Source organism: Bombina bombina, chromosome 5, assembly GCF_027579735.1.
Source record: "Bombina bombina isolate aBomBom1 chromosome 5, aBomBom1.pri, whole genome shotgun sequence".
Taxonomy (NCBI): Eukaryota; Metazoa; Chordata; class Amphibia; order Anura; family Bombinatoridae; genus Bombina; species Bombina bombina.
The window spans coordinates 621,670,581-621,691,367 of NC_069503.1; the positions used below are offsets into that span (position 1 = coordinate 621,670,581).

Genomic DNA, 20,787 nt, shown 5'->3' on the forward strand with positions numbered 1-20,787 from the left:
AACCCCTCAAACAAAGGGGCGAGCTGCTTGGAAACATTTTATGTATCTTGGATGGAACAGCAAATATTTTTTTAATTACATTATGTGTACAGTGTTTTCATCAGTAAATATGTATCTGCCCCAGACCAACAAGCAATATATCTTTAAAGGATTGATGTCCTCTAAAAAGCATTCAAAGAAAGGTATAAGATTTTACCAACTTGATGCTGAATTTTGTTAAAGGGACAGTCAACACCAGCATTTTTGTTCTTTAAAAAAATAGATAATCCCTTTAGCACCCATTCCCCAGTTTTGCATAACCAACAATGTTATATTAATATACATTTTACCTCTGTGATTACCTTGTATCTAACCCTCTGCAAACTGCCCCCTTATTTCAGTTCTTTTGAGAGATTTGCACTTTAGCCAATCAGTGCTGACTCCTAGGTAACTTCATGTGTTTGAGCTCAATGTTATCTATATGACACAAATGAACTAACGCCATCTAGTGGTAAAAAACTGTCAACATGCATTCAGATTAGAAGCGGCCTTCAAGGTCTAAGAAATTAGCATCTTCTATGGATAATGTTTCCTGAGAGTGGAATTTTTCCTGGGGTATCTGTAAATTAAACAAGCAAGAGAAATCCCACATGTGCAGGATCTAGAACAAATTAGCCAAAGCCCCCTTCGTATTGCACTTAATGGAGGAACTTGACTTAGGGCATTGTATAAAATCTCTGTGATCATACTCAATTTGACAACTTCAGTTCATCCTCTAGAAACATCCATTAGTCACACATAAACACCTGGGGGCCTATCTATCAAGCTCCGAAAGGAGCTTGATGACCCGTGTTTCTGGCGGGTCTTCAGACTCGCCAGAAACAGCAGTTATGAAGCAGCGGTCACTAAGACCGCTGCTCCATAACCTGTCCGCCTGCTCTGAGCAGGCAGATAGACATTGCCGGAAATCAACCCGATCGAGTACGATCGCGTTGATTGACACCCCACTGCTGTCGGCCCATTGGCCGCGAGTCTGCAGGGGGCGGCGTTGCACCAGCAGCTCTTGTGAGCTGCTGGTGCAATGCTAAATACGGAGAGCGTATTGCTCTCTGTATTCAGCGAGGTCTGGCGGACCTTATCCGCACTGTCGGATCAGGTCCGCCAGACCTTGATAAATAGAGGCCTTGGAATGCTGCTGTAATGGATCAAAAGAGAGGTATGCCATTTCCAAATTTGGGCGCCTCATTTTTTAGAGCCACACACCCATAGTATACAAATAAATCATAATAATAATAAATATTATTAAATAATAAACTGAAAAAAGATAACAGCTAATAAAAAAGTAAAGAGGTGGCTTCTTGCAACAAAATATATCAAGCACCTCTAATTGCAATATGCATCTTCTAGGACCTTTGTTAGCCTCCCAGCTGACACATTGGGGATTTAACAAGCAGCAGAAACTGCAATCTACTCCCAAAGATTCTGGCTCACCGGAAGCTTAAGTTAAGAAGAAGAGGCTGTAAGACTGCTGCTTCTTAACTTGTCCGCCACCTTTTAGGTGGCGGACTGTAATCATCCCAATCCGATCCAATTGGGATGATTGACACCCCCTGCTGATGATTGGTCGCAAATGTGCAGGGGGCGGCATTGCACAAACATTTCACAGGAAATGCTTGTGCAATGTTAAATGCCGACAGCGTACGCTGTCGGCATTTAGCGAGGTCGAGCGGACATGATTCGCTACATAGAATCATGTCTGCTCGACCCTTAATAAATCTACCTCATCGTTTTGGATGGTAAACAGCACTGAGGAAAATCTTCAACCAAAGATGGCTACAATCACTTAATAACCACCCTTATGGAGGTGGTATACAGACAAACCTTTGTGAGTATATCTCATATGGCAGTGTGTTGGCAGTGCAATTATTAAACCATTGCAGCCATCTTATCTAAAACATGTTAGCCAATTTTATTGACTGACAAGGCACTTGGGGCCTGATTCTCTAAAGCTCTCTGGGCTTTTTAGACCCTATAAGAAATCTTGCAAGCACTATCAACCCCCTGTCCTAATTCTAGTCCCTGATTTTAAAAATGTAAAAGCAATGTGTACTTTACAATTAGACTCACAAAAAATCTAATAATCATATAAAATGACTACATTAAATATAGAAATAAAAATATGTTAAAAATTATTTTTTTTGTCAAAATTAAAAAAATCATAACAAATTTGCTGTGAAAAAAAAATCGTATTTTATAAAAAAAATAATTCTAATTAAATATGAATGAATTTATTTAATTTGCACTGAAGAAATCCTAATAAAACTAGATTGCACGCGTAAAACATGCTGTGAAATCTTATAGTACAAAATTCAAAGTGTATTATGTTCCTCATTGTAACATGAGTCTCATTGCCTCTGCTAAACAGGGAGGTTCCATAGGTGTAGATGAAATTCCTCCATCAGGTCTGGCACATTCTGTAAACATTTTTTCTGTGCAGATCTTGCTGTTTTTTCCGCAACCTGTAATGTGGTGAGATTGTGTCAAAAAACCGCAAAAACTTTTTACCCTCATAGAAAAACACATGCATTCAAAAGTAGAGGTGATTGTAAGACACTATACCCTATACACTTAAAGCAGGGTAATAGGATTTGTATTGGCAGCAGGATTTCATTTTAACAATATGATCCATGCTCCCTGCTAATATTGCCCTCCCCAGCAAAGTTTCCATATCCAGCAAACTTTGCCTGAGGGGAGCCCACGTGAGTGTCAGCTTGTTTTTTTATCTGGCCCAGGAAAAATGCCATAATTAGGCCCTTGGGCAAATTAACAGGATGCTTTGAAAGTCTTGGTACACATATAGGTTTGTTTCAGATCTGTGAATATGAAGCTTTTTGTTGCCATTCTAAAGAAAAAAAAAAAAAAAACGGTCTCATTGGATATATTATATGGCACCCTACATTCCTTTTCTTTTTAGGGTGTTGTGTTTTATATCTAGTCACCTTCAATACAAATAATAATAATAACTAGTATTTATATAGCGCCTTTCTCCCAGTGGGACTCAAAACGCTTTTTCAGCGCTCGCTCTCGGAATTAACCAAATCGGCAGCTGAATAGTAATAGGTGTTATTATATAGTGGCTTACATTTGAATATTTAGGTATGATTGAGGTCTCAAGATTTTATTGCGAAAAGAATTCCTACTATTGAATTCATTCATGCAAAGATAGCAAATAAGCCATAAATATATTACTTTAAAATTGTATTAAGGCTTTACTGGGAACAATTACTTTGCAGCCAACATTCTGAAGCAAGAGAGAATTTCACTTATAATACAGAAATTTTGCTTTAATTGATAACACAGAACGCCTGAAATAACTTTCTGTTCACATTTTTCCCCTCAGTTTTCTCTTCTACACCCACACAATGTTTTATACTCAATTGCTAATAGTTCTAGCACAGGGAAGAAAAAGATCTGGAATTCCTTTCCAGAACTCGTGTTCCTCGTATGCAGACAACAGAGTAATATTTATTGGCTATGATTAATTGAAATCAAAATACAAATCTCAAGAAATGCAATAAACTCAAGTAACAGATTTTTAAAGACTATTCATTGTGATATTTACAAAACATATAATAATGTGACACTTTTTTCTTATATATGAGAAAAAATATAAGGGATAATAAATTATGTTTTTAGTGGAAAATATAAAAAAACCTTTGGAGTCAATAAGTTAGTATATAGTTTATGAATTAATCCTTAACCTATAATGCTAAATAAACAATCATGCATCAAACTAATTACAACCAATTAAAAATAGTATTATCTATTGTTTTAAAATACACAATGCTATATTTGTTATTGTATCTTTAGAAAGGATAACAGTCTATCTTGTAATCTTTGTTGGGTGCATAACAGAATGCCACATTTTTCTTTTATTGATATTAGACACCGCAGCAATATGAAAAAGAATACAATGAAAAACGGTCAGGCGTGGAGCCCAGTAAATTTCATGGTTATGCCTATGATGGAATATGGGTAATAGCGAAGACTCTGCATCGAGCTATGGAATATCTTCATTCGAGCAACCGCCATCAACGGATTCAGGATTTTAACTATACAGATCACAAACTTGGGAAGATTTTTCTGGATGCCATGAATGAGACAAATTTCTTTGGTGTAACGGTAAGAATGCGAGAGTTTATTAATATTACTTTTTTTTTTTTAAATTGACCAATTTCTATTATCAGTTATTTATAATAAGCCACCATTTTATACTGAGTTATACAAGGTACAATACAAATATATGGATGAGAAAGAACGCAAACAGAAGGTTGGGACGACTCTGCCCTTGAGCACAGTCACTTATATTGACAAAAATGGTGAGGGAAACAGAGGTGACAAAAGGTCAGTGTAAATAATTGGAATGGAAAAAGCATTAGAAGGGCATTAGGAAAGGAATAAAGTTGCAGCTGATGTCTGTAAACAGGTTAAAATTGCTATTGAAAGCAAATGAGAGGAATGTAGTGCAGGAAAAACAACCTCAGTTATGTTATTGTAGTCACATTAATTGTGAGTAAAATAATCACAATTAGAGGGGCATGAAACACATAGCTAAATATGTTTAAAATGTTTCTAATTTACTTCTATTAACTTTGCTTTAATTTAATGTGTGTGTGGGGGGAGGGGGGTTGCTGAAAAGAATGCCTAGGTAAGAAGCATGCTCATGTCTTGACCACTATGTGGCAGTAAACACTGTTGCCACCTAGTGCTCTTGTAAATATATAACACTGTAAAAAGTGTTTTTGCAAACCTGCTACTAGGGATGGGCGAATGTGTTTATATCCGAATTCGAATGTTAGAACGAATGTTATTGTAGAAATTCGATTTACATAATAGAATGTTGATAAGAACGAATATTCTTAAAAATTCGATTTTCAGATGTTATTTACAGTTTTCGAATGTCACATTCGAATTCGTATGTCACATTTGAATTCGAATGTTACATTCGAATATCACATTTGAATTTGAATATTACATTTATAAAACACAATTGTAGACTAGAAACACTATTTCGAATGTCACATTCATATCGAATATCACATTCAAATAGAATCTCACATTCGAATTTGAATATTACATTTATAAAACACAGTATTAGACTAGAAATACTATTTCGAATTTGAATGTCACATTCGAATCGAATATCACATTCGAATCGAATATCACATTTAATACACAGTATTAGACTAGAAATACTATTTCAAATTCGAATGTGACATTCGAATGTAGCATTCAAATTCGAATATTACATTTATTAAACACAGTTGTAGACTAGAAATACTATTTACATTTACAATAATATTACATTTCGAAATTGAATGAATACATAGCTAAACATTCTATTATTCAAACGAATATTTTTGAATTTTATTGAAAAATTCGAAAACGAAAATTAGAAAGTAGAATGTTAGAATGTTATATAAACATTCGAAATTCGATTCAAACGAATGTATCAAAATTTATTTTAAATTTCGAATTTTTAGAAACATTCGCCCATCCCTACCTGCTACCATTAGTGCTCCAGGCACGTGCAGGCTCCTGAGACTACCTACCTGGTTTTCAACAAAGGATACCAAGAGAAGAACGTAAATTTGATCGCATAAATAAATTAGAAACATTTTTATAATGGCATGCACTATCTGAATCATGAAAGAAAAGTGTTGGGTTTCATGCCTCTTTAGGAAGAGTTATATAAGAGAACACAAATTGGTGCGGAAGGGGTTGCTAAGGGAATGTGAGGGGAATTTGCAGAGGAGTATGTATTTTGCCTGTTGCTGAAAACAGTTTAAATCTGTTGTGCAAGCATGGAGTCCTTCATTTGCAGAGCTGTGTAAATGCAACTGAAAATGAATTTCTAGTATCGCCTAAATAGGTTGTACTCAAAGGTTTCCAATAATATCCAATAGGATTGCATCTGTGGGGTATTTTAACTGCTCACAATTGTCATTTGGATCCTGCACATCATATCTGTCAATAGAACAGGCATGTGTTGCGTGTCCAGTGCACATGCATTTACTGTCAAAAATGTGTGCTGAATGCTATTGACAAAAGTGCAGATTACCTACAATAGCATCCCTGGTTGATTAACTGTCATATGTATATAGAGCATTTTCAGTAAAACTACATCACAATCTTTAAGTGACACTGGGATATGTCACTTTAAAAATGTGACAATATATTATTTATTTTGAATGAAAATTTGCTAAATAAAGGTTTCAATATACACATAAAAGGCATACCCTTCAAGTGTCTAATGTAGTTTGCATTGTTGAATTTATGTACGTAGGCAATATTATGCCAATTGAAAATTTAAGAGCATAAACATTTTATAAATATTTAATTGCTCCCTTTTTTGTAAAATATATTTTATGTAGGTAAAAATTGTACTGGCTACACCTGCATGTGATTGCGTTTTAGCAAGTACAGAGTATGATTCAGATATCTGATAGTGATAGTCAAATTCATTTTCATAAACACAGAAGTATTATAGTTTGAAATGTTCATACTTTTTATGGGATTTGTAAGCAGAAACCTAATATATTAATATTCAAAGCATTTTTTTTTTGCCAAATGAAACAGCTTCCAGACTGCTATATTCAGTTAAATATTAGTGTAACTATATTCAATAGAGGCTTGTATTTTGATTGTTAGGCTTATGTTTCTGAACCCGGTTAACTAATGCATTGCTTTCTGAAAATAATCATTTGTTGCTATTGTGCAACCTATGGCTTAGACCAAACCAGTTGAGATGGCTGAATAATCCTTAATTATGTTTTATTGTATTAAAACGTGATATTTCGAAGTCAAAATTGTTACTGATTCATTTGTAAAGAACTCTAATTATGTTTTGGTTTCTAAAATCTATCACCTGATAGGGCTAGGCTGTTCTATTTTGAGAAAATAAAAAGTGTTTATGAGAACATAGTAACTTGTACAAGACCATTTATACACTATATGGTCAAAAGTATTTGGACTCCCTACTAAATTATTGAGTTTAGTCGTTTCAGCTACATCCATTGCTAACGTGCATAAAATCCAGCACACAGCCATGAAAAATCCAGGTACATACAATTCAGCACATAGCCATGGAATCTCCATATTCAAACATTGCCATCCTACTGAAGAGCTCAGTGGCACTGCCATATAAAGCCAACTTTGCCTCAAGCCAGTTTGTGAAATGTCTGTCCTACTAGATCTGTCCCAATCATCTTTAACTGCTATTATTATGAAGTGGAACCATATAGCAACAACAGCACAGCTATGAAGTAGTAAACCACACAAACTCACAGCACGTAAAAAACATCCTGTCTCTGGTAGCAACATCTGTACTGGAAATGTGTATCTGAAGCTTCATGAAATTGGTTTTCATGGACAAGCAGCTGTACATAAGCCTTTCATCATCATGCATAATGCCATGCTTTGGCTGGAGTGTTGTAAAGTGTGCCACCACTGTACTCTTAAGCAGCCAAATGTGTTCTCTGGAGTGAAAAATCATACTCCCCTATCTAACAGTCTAATGAAAGCATCTGGTGGTGTCAGATGTCAGGAGAAAGCTACCAACCAATATGCATAGTGCCTACTGTAAAGTTTAGGAGAAGGCCCTTTCCCATTCCAGCATGACTATGCCCCTGTGCACAAAGCAACATCCAAGAAGACATGGTTTGATGAGTTTGATGTAGAGGAACTCGAGTAGCCTGCACAGAGATCTGGCCTTAACCCCACTGAACACCTTTGGGATAAATTGGAACTCCATTAGCAAGCCAGACCTTCCCATGCAACATCCGTGCCTGACCTCACAAATGCTCTTTTGCCTGGATAAGTACAAATTCCCACAGACACCCTCCAGAATCTTGGGGAAAGCCTTCCCAGAAGAGTTGTGGCTTTTATAGCCACAAACAGAATGTCAACTCCATATTCATGCCCATGTTTTGGGAATAGGATGTCCAATAAGCTCAAATAGGTGGGATGGTCAGGTGTCCACATCATTTTAATCATACACTGTGTGCAGAATTATTAGGCAAATGAGTATTTTGACCACATCATCCTCTTTATGCATGTTGTCTTACTCCAAGCTGTATAGGCTCGAAAGCCTACTACCAATTAAGCATATTAGGTGATGTGCATCTCTGTAATGAGAAGGGGTGTGGTCTAATGACATCAACACCCTATATCAGGTGTGCATAATTATTAGGCAACTTCCTTTCCTTTGGCAAAATGGGTCAAAAGAAGGACTTGACAGGCTCAGAAAAGTCAAAAAAATAGTGAGATATCTTGCAGAGGGATGCAGCACTCTTAAAATTGCAAAGCTTCTGAAGCGTGATCATCGAACAATCAAGCGTTTCATTCAAAATAGTCAACAGGGTCGCAAGAAGCGCGTGGAAAAACCAAGGCACAAAATAACTGCCCATGAACTGAGAAAAGTCAAGCATGCAGCTGCCAAGATGCCACTTGCCACCAGTTTGGCCATATTTCAGAGCTGCAACATCACTGGAGTGCCCAAAAGCACAAGGTGTGCAATACTCAGAGACATGGCCAAGGTAAGAAAGGCTGAAAGACGACCAGCACTGAACAAGACACACAAGCTGAAACGTCAAGACTGGGCCAAGAAATATCTCAAGACTGATTTTTCTAAGGTTTTATGGACTGATGAAATGAGAGTGAGTTTTGATGGGCCAGATGGATGGGCCCGTGGCTGGATTGGTAAAGGGCAGAGAGCTCCAGTCCGACTCAGACGCCAGCAAGGTGGAGGTGGAGTACTGGTTTGGGCTGGTATCATCAAAGATGAGCTTGTGGGGCCTTTTCGGGTTGAGGATGGAGTCAAGCTCAACTCCTAGTTTCTGGAAGACACCTTCTTCAAGCAGTGGTACAGGAAGAAGTCTGCATCCTTCAAGAAAAACATGATTTTCATGCAGGACAATGCTCCATCACACGCGTCCAAGTACTCCACAGCGTGGCTGGCAAGAAAGGGTATAAAAGAAGAAAATCTAATGACATGGCCTCCTTGTTCACCTGATCTGAACTCCATTGAGAACCTGTGGTCCATCATCAAATGTGAGATTTACAAGGAGGGAAAACAGTACACCTCTCTGAACAGTGTCTGGGAGGCTGTGGTTGCTGCTGCACGCAATGTTGATGGTGAACAGATCAAAACACTGACAGAATCCATGTATGACAGGCTTTTGAGTGTCCTTGCAAAGAAAGGTGGCTATATTGGTCACTGATTTGTTTTTGTTTTGTTTTTGAATGTCAGAAATGTATATTTGTGAATGTTGAGATGTTATATTGGTTTCACTGGTAAAAATAAATAATTGAAATGGGTATATATTTGTTTTTTGTTAAGTTGCCTAATAATTATGCACAGTAATAGTCACCTGCACACACAGATATCCCCCTAAAAACATAATTTATGCTTACCTGATAAATTCCTTTCTCCTGTAGTGTGATCAGTCCACGGGTCATCATTACTTCTGGGATATTACTCCTCCCCAACAGGAAGTGCAAGAGGATTCACCCAGCAGAGCTGCCATATAGCTCCTCCCCTCTACGTCACCTCCAGTCATTCGACCAAGGACCAACGAGAAAGGAGAAGCCAAAGGGTGTAGTGGTGACTGGAGTATAATTTAAAAAATATTTACCTGCCGTAAAAAACAGGGCGGGCCGTGGACTGATCACACTACAGGAGAAAGGAATTTATCAGGTAAGCATAAATTATGTTTTCTCCTGTTAAGTGTGATCAGTCCACGGGTCATCATTACTTCTGGGATACCAATACCAAAGCAAAAGTACACGGATGACGGGAGGGACAGGCAGGCTCTTTATACAGAAGGAACCACTGCCTGAAGAACCTTTCTCCCAAAAATAGCCTCCGAAGAAGCAAGAGTGTCAAATTTGTAAAATTTGGAAAAAGTATGAAGCGAAGACCAAGTTGCAGCCTTGCAAATCTGTTCAACAGAGGCCTCATTCTTAAAGGCCCAAGTGGAAGCCACAGCTCTAGTAGAATGAGCTGTAATTCTTTCAGGAGGCTGCTGTCCAGCAGTCTTATAAGCTAAACGTATTATGCTACGAAGCCAAAAAGAGAGAGAGGTAGCAGAAGCTTTTTGACCTCTCCTCTGACCAGAGTAAACGACAAACAGGGAAGACGTTTGTCGAAAATCTTTAGCCTGTAAATAAAATTTTAGGGCACGAACTACATCCAGATTGTGCAGAAGTCGTTCCTTCCTTGAAGAAGGATTTGGACACAAGGATGGAACAACAATCTCTTGATTGATATTCCTGTTAGTGACTACCTTAGGTAAGAACCCAGGTTTAGTACGCAGAACTACCTTATCCGAGTGAAAAATCAAATAAGGAGAATCACAATGTAAGGCTGATAACTCAGAGACTCTTCGAGCCGAGGAAATAGCCATTAAATATAGAACTTTCCAAGATAACAACTTTATATCAATGGAATGAAGGGGTTCAAACGGAACGCCCTGTAAAACGTTAAGAACAAGGTTTAAACTCCATGGCGGAGCAACAGTTTTAAACACAGGCTTAATCCTGGCCAAAGCCTGACAAAAAGCCTGAACGTCTGGAACTTCTGACAGACGTTTGTGCAACAGAATGGACAGAGCTGAGATCTGTCCCTTTAAGGAACTAGCGGATAAACCCTTTTCTAAACCTTCTTGTAGAAAAGACAATATCCTAGGAATCCTAACCTTACTCCAAGAGTAACCTTTGGATTCGCACCAATATAGGTATTTACGCCATATTTTATGGTAAATCTTTCTGGTAACAGGCTTCCTAGCCTGTATTAAGGTATCAATAACTGACTCAGAAAAACCACGTTTTGATAAAATCAAGCGTTCAATTTCCAAGCAGTCAGCTTCAGAGAAGTTAGATTTTGATGTTTGAAAGGACCCTGTATCAGAAGGTCCTGTTTCAGAGGTAGAGACCAAGGTGGACAGGATGACATGTCCACCAGATCTGCATAACAAATCCTGCGTGGCCATGCAGGTGCTATTAGAATCACTGATGCTCTCTCCGGTTTGATTCTGGCAATCAATCGAGGAAGCATCGGGAAGGGTGGAAACACATAAGCCATCCTGAAGGTCCAAGGTGCTGTCAAGGCATCTATCAGGACCGCTCCCGGATCCCTGGATCTGGACCCGTAACGAGGAAGCTTGGCGTTCTGTCGAGACGCCATGAGATCTATCTCTGGTTTGCCCCAATGTCGAAGTATTTGGGCAAAGACCTCCGGATGAAGTTCCCACTCCCCCGGATGAAAAGTCTGACGACTTAAAAAATCCGCCTCCCAGTTCTCCACTCCCGGGATGTGGATTGCTGACAGGTGGCAAGAGTGAGACTCTGCCCAGCGAATTATCTTTGATACTTCCATCATTGCTAGGGAGCTTCTTGTCCCTCCCTGATGGTTGATGTAAGCTACAGTCGTGATGTTGTCCTACTGAAACCTGATGAACCCCCGAGTTGTCAACTGGGGCCAAGCCAGAAGGGCATTGAGAACTGCTCTCAATTCCAGAATGTTTATTGGTAGGAGACTCTCCTCCTGATTCCATTGTCCCTGAGCCTTCAGAGAATTCCAGACGGCGCCCCAACCTAGTAGGCTGGCGTCTGTTGTTACAATTGTCCAGTCTGGCCTGCTGAATGGCATCCCCCTGGACAGATGTGGTCGAGAAAGCCACCATAGAAGAGAATTTCTGGTCTCTTGATCCAGATTCAGAGAAGGGGACAAGTCTGAGTAATCCCCATTCCACTGACTTAGCATGCACAATTGCAGCGGTCTGAGGTGTAGGCGTGCAAAGGGTACTATGTCCATTGCCGCTACCATTAAGCCGATTACCTCCATGCATTGAGCCACTGACGGGTGTTGAATGGCATGAAGGACACGGTATGCACTTTGAAGTTTTGTTAACCTGTCTTCTGTCAGGTAAATTTTCATTTCTACAGAATCTATAAGAGTCCCCAGGAAGGGAACTCTTGTGAGTGGAAAGAGAGAACTCTTCTTTTCGTTCACCTTCCATCCATGCGACCTTAGAAATGCCAGTACTAACCCTGTATGAGACTTGGCAGTTTGAAAGCTTGAAGCTTGTATCAGAATGTCGTCTAGGTACGGAGCTACCGAAATTCCTTGCGGTCTTAGTACCACCAGAAGAGCACCCAGAACCTTTGTGAAGATTCTTGGAGCCGTAGCCAATCCGAATGGAAGAGCTACAAACTGGTAATGCCTGTCTAGAAAGCAAACCTTAGATACCGGTAATGATCTTTGTGGATCGGTATGTGAAGGTAAGCATCTTTTAAATCCACTGTGGTCATGTACTGACCCTTTTGGATCATGGGTAAAAATGTCCGAATAGTCTCCATTTTGAACGATGGAACTCTTAGGAATTTGTTTAGGATCTTTAAATCCAGAATTGGCCTGAAAGTTCCCTCTTTTTTGGGAACCACAAACAGATTTGAGTAAAACCCTTGTCCCTGTTCCGACCGTGGAACTGGATGGATTACTCCCATTAATAAAAGCTCTTGTACGCAGCGTAGAAACGCCTCTTTCTTTATTTGGTTTGTTGACAACCTTGACAGATGAAATCTCTCTCTTGGGGGAGAGTATTTGAAGTCCAGAAGGTATCCCTGAGATATTATCTCTAGCGCCCAGGGATCCTGGACATCTCTTGCCCAAGCCTGGGCGAAGAGAGAAAGTCTGCCCCCCACTAGATCCGTTCCCGGATCGGGGGCCCTCAATTCATGCTGTTTTAGGGGCAGCAGCAGGTTTCCTGGCCTGCTTGCCCTTGTTCCAGGACTGGTTAGGTCTCCAGCCTTGTCTGTAGCGAGCAACAGATCCTTCTTGTTTTGGAGCAGAGGAAGTTGATGCTGCTCCTGCTTTGAAATTCCGAAAGGAACGAAAATTAGACTGTCTAGCCTTTGGTTTGGCTCTGTCTTGAGGCAGGGCATGGCCTTTACCTCCTGTAATGTCAGCGATAATCTTTCAATCCTGGCCCGAATAAGGTCTGCCCTTTGAAAGGTATATTAAGTAATTTAGACTTAGAAGTAACGTCAGCTGACCAGGATTTTAGCCACAGTGCTCTGCGCGCCTGAATGGCGAATCCGGAATTCTTAGCCGTAAGCTTAGTTAAATGTACTACGGCATCTGAAATAAATGAGTTAGCTAACTTAAGAGCTTTAAGCTTGTGTGTAATCTCATCTAACGGAGCTGATTCAAGTGTCTCTTCCAGAGACTCAAACCAAAACACTGCTGCAGCCGTGACAGGCGCAATGCATGCAAGGGGTTGCAATATAAAACCTTGTTGAACAAACATTTTCTTAAGGTAACCCTCTAACTTTTTATCCATTGGATCTGAAAAGGCACAGCTATCCTCCACCGGGATAGTGGTACGCTTAGCTAAAGTAGAAACTGCTCCCTCCACCTTAGGGACCGTTTGCCATAGGTCCCGTGTGGTGGTGTCTATTGGAAACATCTTTCTAAATATCGGAGGGGGTGAGAACGGCACACCGGGTCTATCCCACTCCTTAGTAACAATTTCAGTAAGTCTCTTAGGTATAGGAAAAACGTCAGTACTCGACGGTACCGCAAAATATTTATCCAACCTACACATTTTCTCTGGTATTGCAACTGTGTTACAATCATTCAGAGCCGCTAACACCTCCCCTAGTAATACACGGAGGTTTTCCAGCTTAAATTTAAAATTTGAAATATCTGAATCCAATCTGTTTGGATCAGAACCGTCAGCCGCAGAATGAAGCTCTCCGTCCTCATGTTCTGCAAGTTGTGACGCAGTATCTGACATGGCCCTGACATTATCAGCGCACTCTGTTCTCACCCCAGAGTGATCACTCTTACCTCTTAGTTCTGGTAATTTAGCCAAAACTTCAGTCATAACAGTAGCCATATCCTGTAATGTGATTTGTAATGGCCGCCCAGATGTACTCGGCGCCACAATATCACGCACCTCCCGAGCGGGAGATGCAGGTACTGACACGTGAGGCGAGTTAGTCGGCATAACTCTCCCCTCGTTGTTTGGTGAAATGTGTTCAATTTGTACAGATTGACTTTTATTTAAAGTAGCATCAATGCAGTTAGTACATAAATTTCTATTGGGCTCCACTTTGGCATTAGCACATATAGCACAGATGTCTTCCTCTGAATCAGACATGTTTAACACACTAGCAAATAAACTAGCAACTTGGAAATACTTTTCAAGTAATTTACTATAATATGAAAACGTACTGTGCCTATAAGAAGCACAGAAAGAGTTATGACAGTTGAAAGTTAATAAACTGAAAGGTTATAGCATCAAATCTTTGTAAAAAACACAATTTTAGCAAAGGCTTGTTCCCATTAGCAAAGGATAACTAGCCCTGATAGCAGAAAAAAAGTTACAGAAATAAACGTTTTTTATCACAGTCAACTACAATCTCACAGCTCTGCTGTGAGTGATTACCTCCCTCAGAACAAGTTTTGAAGACCCCTGAGTTCTGTAGAGATGAACCGGATCATGCAGGAAATACAATGAGCTTCTGACTGAATTTTTTGATGCGTAGCAAAAGCGCCAAAAAAGGCCCCTCCCCCTCACACACAACAGTGAGAGAGATCAGTAAACTGTCATAAATTAAATAAAACAACTGCCAAGTGGAAAAAAATAGTGCCCAAAATATTTTATTCACCCAGTACCTCAGAAAATGAAACGATTTTACATGCCAGCAAAAAACGTTTAACATAAATTAAGTGTTATTAAAAAGCCTGTTGCTAGTCCCTGCAAATTAGGCTAAAGTCTTATGCACACAGTATAATTCCAGTGAAGTGCCATTCCCCAGAATACTGAAGTGTAAAATATACATACATGACAGCCTGATACCAGTTGCTGCTACTGCATTTAAGGCTGAGTTTACATTATATCGGTATGGCAGAATTTTCTCATCAATTCCATTGTCAGAAAATAATAAGCTGCTACATACCTCTTTGCAGATTAATCTGCCCGCTGTCCCCTGATCTGAAGTTTACCTCTCCTCAGATGGCCGAGAAACAGCAATATGATCTTAACTACTCCGGCTAAAATCATAGTAAAAACTCAGGTAGATTCTTCTTCAAATTCTACCAGAGAAGGAATAACACACTCCGTTGCTATTATAAAATAACAAACTTTTGATTGAAGGTATAAAACTAAGTATAATCACCACAGTCCTCTCACACATCCTATCTAGTCGTTGGGTGCAAGAGAATGACTGGAGGTGATGTAGAGGGGAGGAGCTATATGGCAGCTCTGCTGGGTGAATCCTCTTGCACTTCCTGTTGGGGAGGAGTAATATCCCAGAAGTAATGATGACCCGTGGACTGATCACACTTAACAGGAGAAATAGCTATAACTAAAAACAAACTAAAAACTACTTCCAAAACTATTCAGCTTTGATATTAATGAGTTTTTTGGGTTAATTGAGAACATGGTTGTTGTTCAATAATAAAATTAATCCTCAAAAATACAACTTGCCTAATAATTCTGCACTCCCTGTATAGTGTATGTATACTGATCTTGATATTGAGCAGTCAAGAAGAAAATTGTGTAAACTACATTTACAAATAATCTATAAACAATGCAAAATGTGATGTTTATCAAGATTCATTGATTTATCCTGTTAAAAAAAATCACTAAGAGTTGCAAGGATCCATCAACTTCAGAGGATTAACGTAAAAAGTGAAACATTTTACCTAAATGGGGAGCTACTTAAAGGGACACTGAACCCAAATGTTCTCTTTTGTGATTTAGATAGAGCATGCAATTTTAAGCAACTTTCTAATTTACTCCTATTATCAAATTTTCTTCATTCTCTTGGTAAGTTTATTTGAAAAAGCAAGAATGTAAGTTTAGATGCTGGGCCATTTTTGGTGAACAATCTGGGTTGTCCTTGCTGATTGGACAGCACCAATAATCAAGTGTTGTCCATTGCCTGAACCAAAAATTTGCTGACTCCTCAGCTTTGATGCCTTCTTTTTTAAATAAAGATAGCAAGAGAACAAAGAAAAATTGATAATAGGAGTAAATTATAAAGTTGCTTAAAATTGCATGTTCTATCTGAATCATGAAAGAAAAAATTTGGGTTTAGTGTCCCTTTAAAGGGACACTGAATCCCGAAACAAATAAATTGGGTTCAGACAGACCATGCAATTTTAAGCAACTTTCTAATTTACGCCTATTATCAATTTTTCTTTGTTCTTTTGCTATCTTTATTTGAAAAAGAAGGCATCTAAGCTGAGGAGCCAGCCAATTTTTGGTTTAGATCCTGGACAGCACTTTTTTATTGGTGGATGAATTTATCCACCAATCAGCAAGAACATCCCAGGTTGTTCACCAAAAATGGGCCGGCGTGTAAACTTACATTCTTGCTTTTCAAATAAAGATACCAAGAGAATGAAGAAAATTTGATAATAGAGCATGCAATTTTAAGCAATTTTCTCATTTACTCCTATCTGAATCCCGAAAGTAAATTTTTGGGTTCAGTGTCCCTTTAAGGAATCTAGTTGGTTGTACCATTGACACATATATTTTTTGATTAATATGTTTTATTTAAAATAAAATACAAAGAGAGTTGAGAAAAAATGTGTTTAAAATGCTTCTAGTAAAAGTACTGGCTGTCAGTGGTAGCCGATAGTATGCATCAAACATACTGTTTGTGCATATGCGACATTCACCCTTATTCCAAAACTCTGCCTGCCCAGTGAGAGGGAATATATATATCAGCAACAATGCAATATATGCTCTCTGTGTATTATTGAAAGTGCATGGGACATATGTATATACTGTATACTAAGTGCACAATAAAAGCAGTCACTGAAACAGTCATAACTTTTTCTTGAAGCCTTTCACAGATTCATTACTATAGCAAAAAAATGTCAACCTAAAGCTGAAATTGATTGGGAATACCCAAGTAATTGAATGGAAAACCTTTTAAATTGTAATTTGATTCTGCAGTTGCAGAGAAGTTGAATACTCTATAAGATAATATTATTTCTACATAATACTGTTGGTTTCAGTTAGTATTTTATATCTTAAAGATAAATAATAATAGACTGGTTGTGATGATTCATTCACCTCAAAAGAAAGATAAATAAGGCCTCTTGCACTTAGTCTCAGCAGAGCATTAATACTCACCTTTATATGTTCACTGAGTCACTAAAATACTGAAGTTATATCACTATAGATGTAATAGAGTTGGACTGCCAAGGGAGTCACTTTAATAAGTTGAATCTATAACAGTCCTTGGGGAGATTTCTCATTTGGAACTGTTCCATGTACTTCAGTTTTATATGTGCCTTGTGGTAGACCCGTCTTTTGTATAGTGAAACTCTTTGCTAATTTTGACATTAATTTATTTGACAATCAATTTGCAGCTGCGTGTCCTTCAAAAAAATAAATCATATTTTGGATAGATTTTATTTGATCAAAATCTCTAGCCCCATCCTGCTTTGTATTGAATGGCTTTTTGAAGGAAATCAACAATGACCTAGTTTACAAAGGTGTCAAGTGTCTATTGAGCAGGTATTGAAAGAAAGCATTCTCAGAGTTTTGATTATTAATTCATATTTTCTCACCAGCCCTTTTTTATTTGAAATAGAGGAAACAGATTTTGTAGTTCAGTGCACACACGCATGAGTACACATTATTAATGTCTCACCACTCATGATGAATTGAAATGCACAGAAGGTTGCGGAATTCCACAGTTAATTTGTTATGCTGTAATAATTCCTCTTAACTGTGATTTTTTTTCACACATTTAATGTAAATAAAATAATTGTTAATATGAACAGTATTCATAGTTGCCAACATTTCAAAAAAAATTCCAGGGACACTTTGCAGCAGAGCAAGCAAGCGGGTTACTGGAGTATTGACGACCTACTGTTCAACTGCTCCGCCCACTCAGTTCTGCAATCAAAACACACCCATTTGAAAGTAATAGTATAATTTAGACTTATCCATAGTTTATTATACAGATTATAGCACCAAGCTCTTACACCTACCCAGTCTCTGGAACACATTCTGGGCATATGGTTATTTTTACAACACAGCATCAAAATTAGAAAGACAAATAATATGTGAACCCATTCAATGATAATAACAATATTCCATTAGGAATGAATTATATTAAAATAATACACTATATCTATTTATCATCTATCTATCTGTATATGTGTATGTGTGTGTGTGCATATATATATATGCAAACAACAAATGTTGTGCAAAAGAGATTTTCAGGGACATTTCCAGGGACAAAAAAAATCCAGGGACATACAACAAAATCCAGGGACTGTCCCTGGAAATCAGGGACTGTTGGCAACTATGCAGTATTGCCCACTATTATCTATAGTACTACAATTGGTCTCCTTAAAAAAAATTACCATTTTTTATAATTATAAAGGTTATAAAAAAAAAATTATTGCTTCTGTTATTGATAGCATGGACAAGGTGCTTTGTTACGGCAGCTCCAGCATAATTTTTTAAGATTAGTTTAATTAGTATAGTAAACAAAATATTACATTCATCTTCCTCGCTCGATCTCTCAATAGTCTCCATTTATAAAAGTACAAGCAGAAGGGGATCCCAATATGAGGACCTGTCCACCCATGATCGCGGCTAGTATTTATCAGTGCACGAGTGGCTGTTGCTCTTGCGTAACCAGTTGCATTAGAGCAGGGGCTGTCAATCACCTTAGGGCTAGATTTTGAGTGGAGCGCTAAGTGTTGCACACGAACGATAAGGGGTATATAGCGGCACATAGTGTGTATTATGAGTTTAAAGTGAATGCGTTCGCTTGAGCGCAATTTAATTCAACGATGGTTGGGTTAGCGCAACTTTGGAGATCTAGTTAACTGTTACGCGAGACAAAAAAGTTGCACAAAAAACATCAAAAATACATTTGAAAGTACAGTTACACTCATAATAACACTGTCCGATAAAAATTATTTTAAAAATTGCATTCAAAAGTAATAAGGGCTCAGAGATAGAGGTCTCATGAGTTAGGGGGGAAAAAAGGCATGCAAAAGTCTTTAACATAGATATACATGTCTAAATATGTGTATGTGTATGTATATATATATATATATATATATATATATATATATATATATATATATATATATATATATATATATATATATATATATGTGTGTGTGTGTGTGTGTGTACAGATTTATTTATGTGATTTACTGTATATTTACTGTACATATTTAACATCCTAATGTTCTTCACTGACAGGGAATTGACCTTTTTATTGTAGATACATATTTCTATATATATGTGTAAATACCTATACCTGTATATCCATACCTATAGATATATAGGTATAGATATATATTTTACATGAACATTATCAGATATATATAGAAATATATATTTAATTATACAATATAAATTATTTTGTATGTGAAGAACATAGGAATGTAAAACATGCATTTCTTTCATGTAATTGGCAAGAGTCCATGAGCTAGTGACGTATGGAATATACAATCCTACCAGGAGGGGCAAAGTTTCCCAAACCTCAAAATACACCCCTCACCACACCCACAATTCAGTTTTACAAACTTTGCCTCCTATGGAGGTGGTGAAGTAATTTTGTGTCTGATTTTCTTCATTGATATGTGCTTCTCAGCATTTTGAAGCCCAATGCCTCTTAACGCGGTCATGTTAGTGCACATAAAAACTTAATTGTAATTTTAAGGTGCGTTATTGAAATATTACATGTAAAAAATTAAAAAAAAAATTAATAACAATTATTAAAAATAATTAAACATACTGTAAAACATATAGATATATTATATGAAATATAATATTTTACAGTATGTTTAATAATTTTTATTAATTGTTAGATTTTTTAATATTTTATGTTATATTTCAATAATGCACCTTAAGTTTATTAAGTTTTTATGTGCGCTAACCTGACCTCATTAAGATCTAAATCACAAAACCTGATGCTCAAAACACATATTTTACATTCCTATGCCGGCATACACAGGTAAATTATAATCGAAATCTTTAATTGATACAAAGAAACACAATAGGCCCACAGCCAAACGTTTTAGCTCTCACAGGAGCTTTCTTCAGTGGAGGCCAAACAGACATAACAGTGAACAAAGAAAGACCCCTTATTATAGCCTATACACTTAACCTAGTTACTCACCAGTGTGCATCAGTCATTCCCACCGCTCTGCTGAGTCGGATACATTTCCAGACCATGCCCCTATTTGCTTGAGCACAGAGATGACGTCATCCGGCAATGCCGAAGTTGCCATAGCAATGGGACAACAACATAAGCCCAAAACTCAGGGATGTCTTAGACTCATCTGCAAGATCTGTGATGAATGACTAATATAGCGTATCATCTATTAAGTAGAGAATGTATCTATGTGTGATGCTGCTGAACATTTTATTCGTATGAGGATGATGTAATCTATTTCCAGTAATAAGGCTATTGCACGTGACACAATTGCCACAGCGAAAGCAGCCAAGTTTACCTCTAGGTCGGTAGTCATGTTGCCTTCCGATAACAGTGTGACATATACGGATAGTCCTCTGTTATTTGTACTATATAACTGAAGGTATTGATACATTTGTGTATAGATTACCAATACTGTATATCAACAAAAAAAGTATTAACTACACAGTTTGTGGTAGCGGCTAGTAGTAAGCTATAGTCATTAGGAATGCTAATGTTTTGTTATGATGATGTACGCATTTATGAGTAACTGTG

The 20,787-nt window shown here is 37.8% G+C and overlaps 1 protein-coding gene across 1 annotated transcript in view; it reads left to right on the top strand.

Annotated features, from left to right (window-relative positions):
• The window catches only part of GABBR2 (gamma-aminobutyric acid type B receptor subunit 2), a 1,106,195-nt gene that overhangs the window by 508,634 nt on the left and 576,774 nt on the right, over nt 1-20,787 (top strand). The window contains exon 7 of the mRNA XM_053714581.1: nt 3,925-4,161. Within this exon, the coding sequence (XP_053570556.1) occupies nt 3,925-4,161 (237 nt within the window). The remainder of the gene's footprint in view (nt 1-3,924; nt 4,162-20,787) is intronic.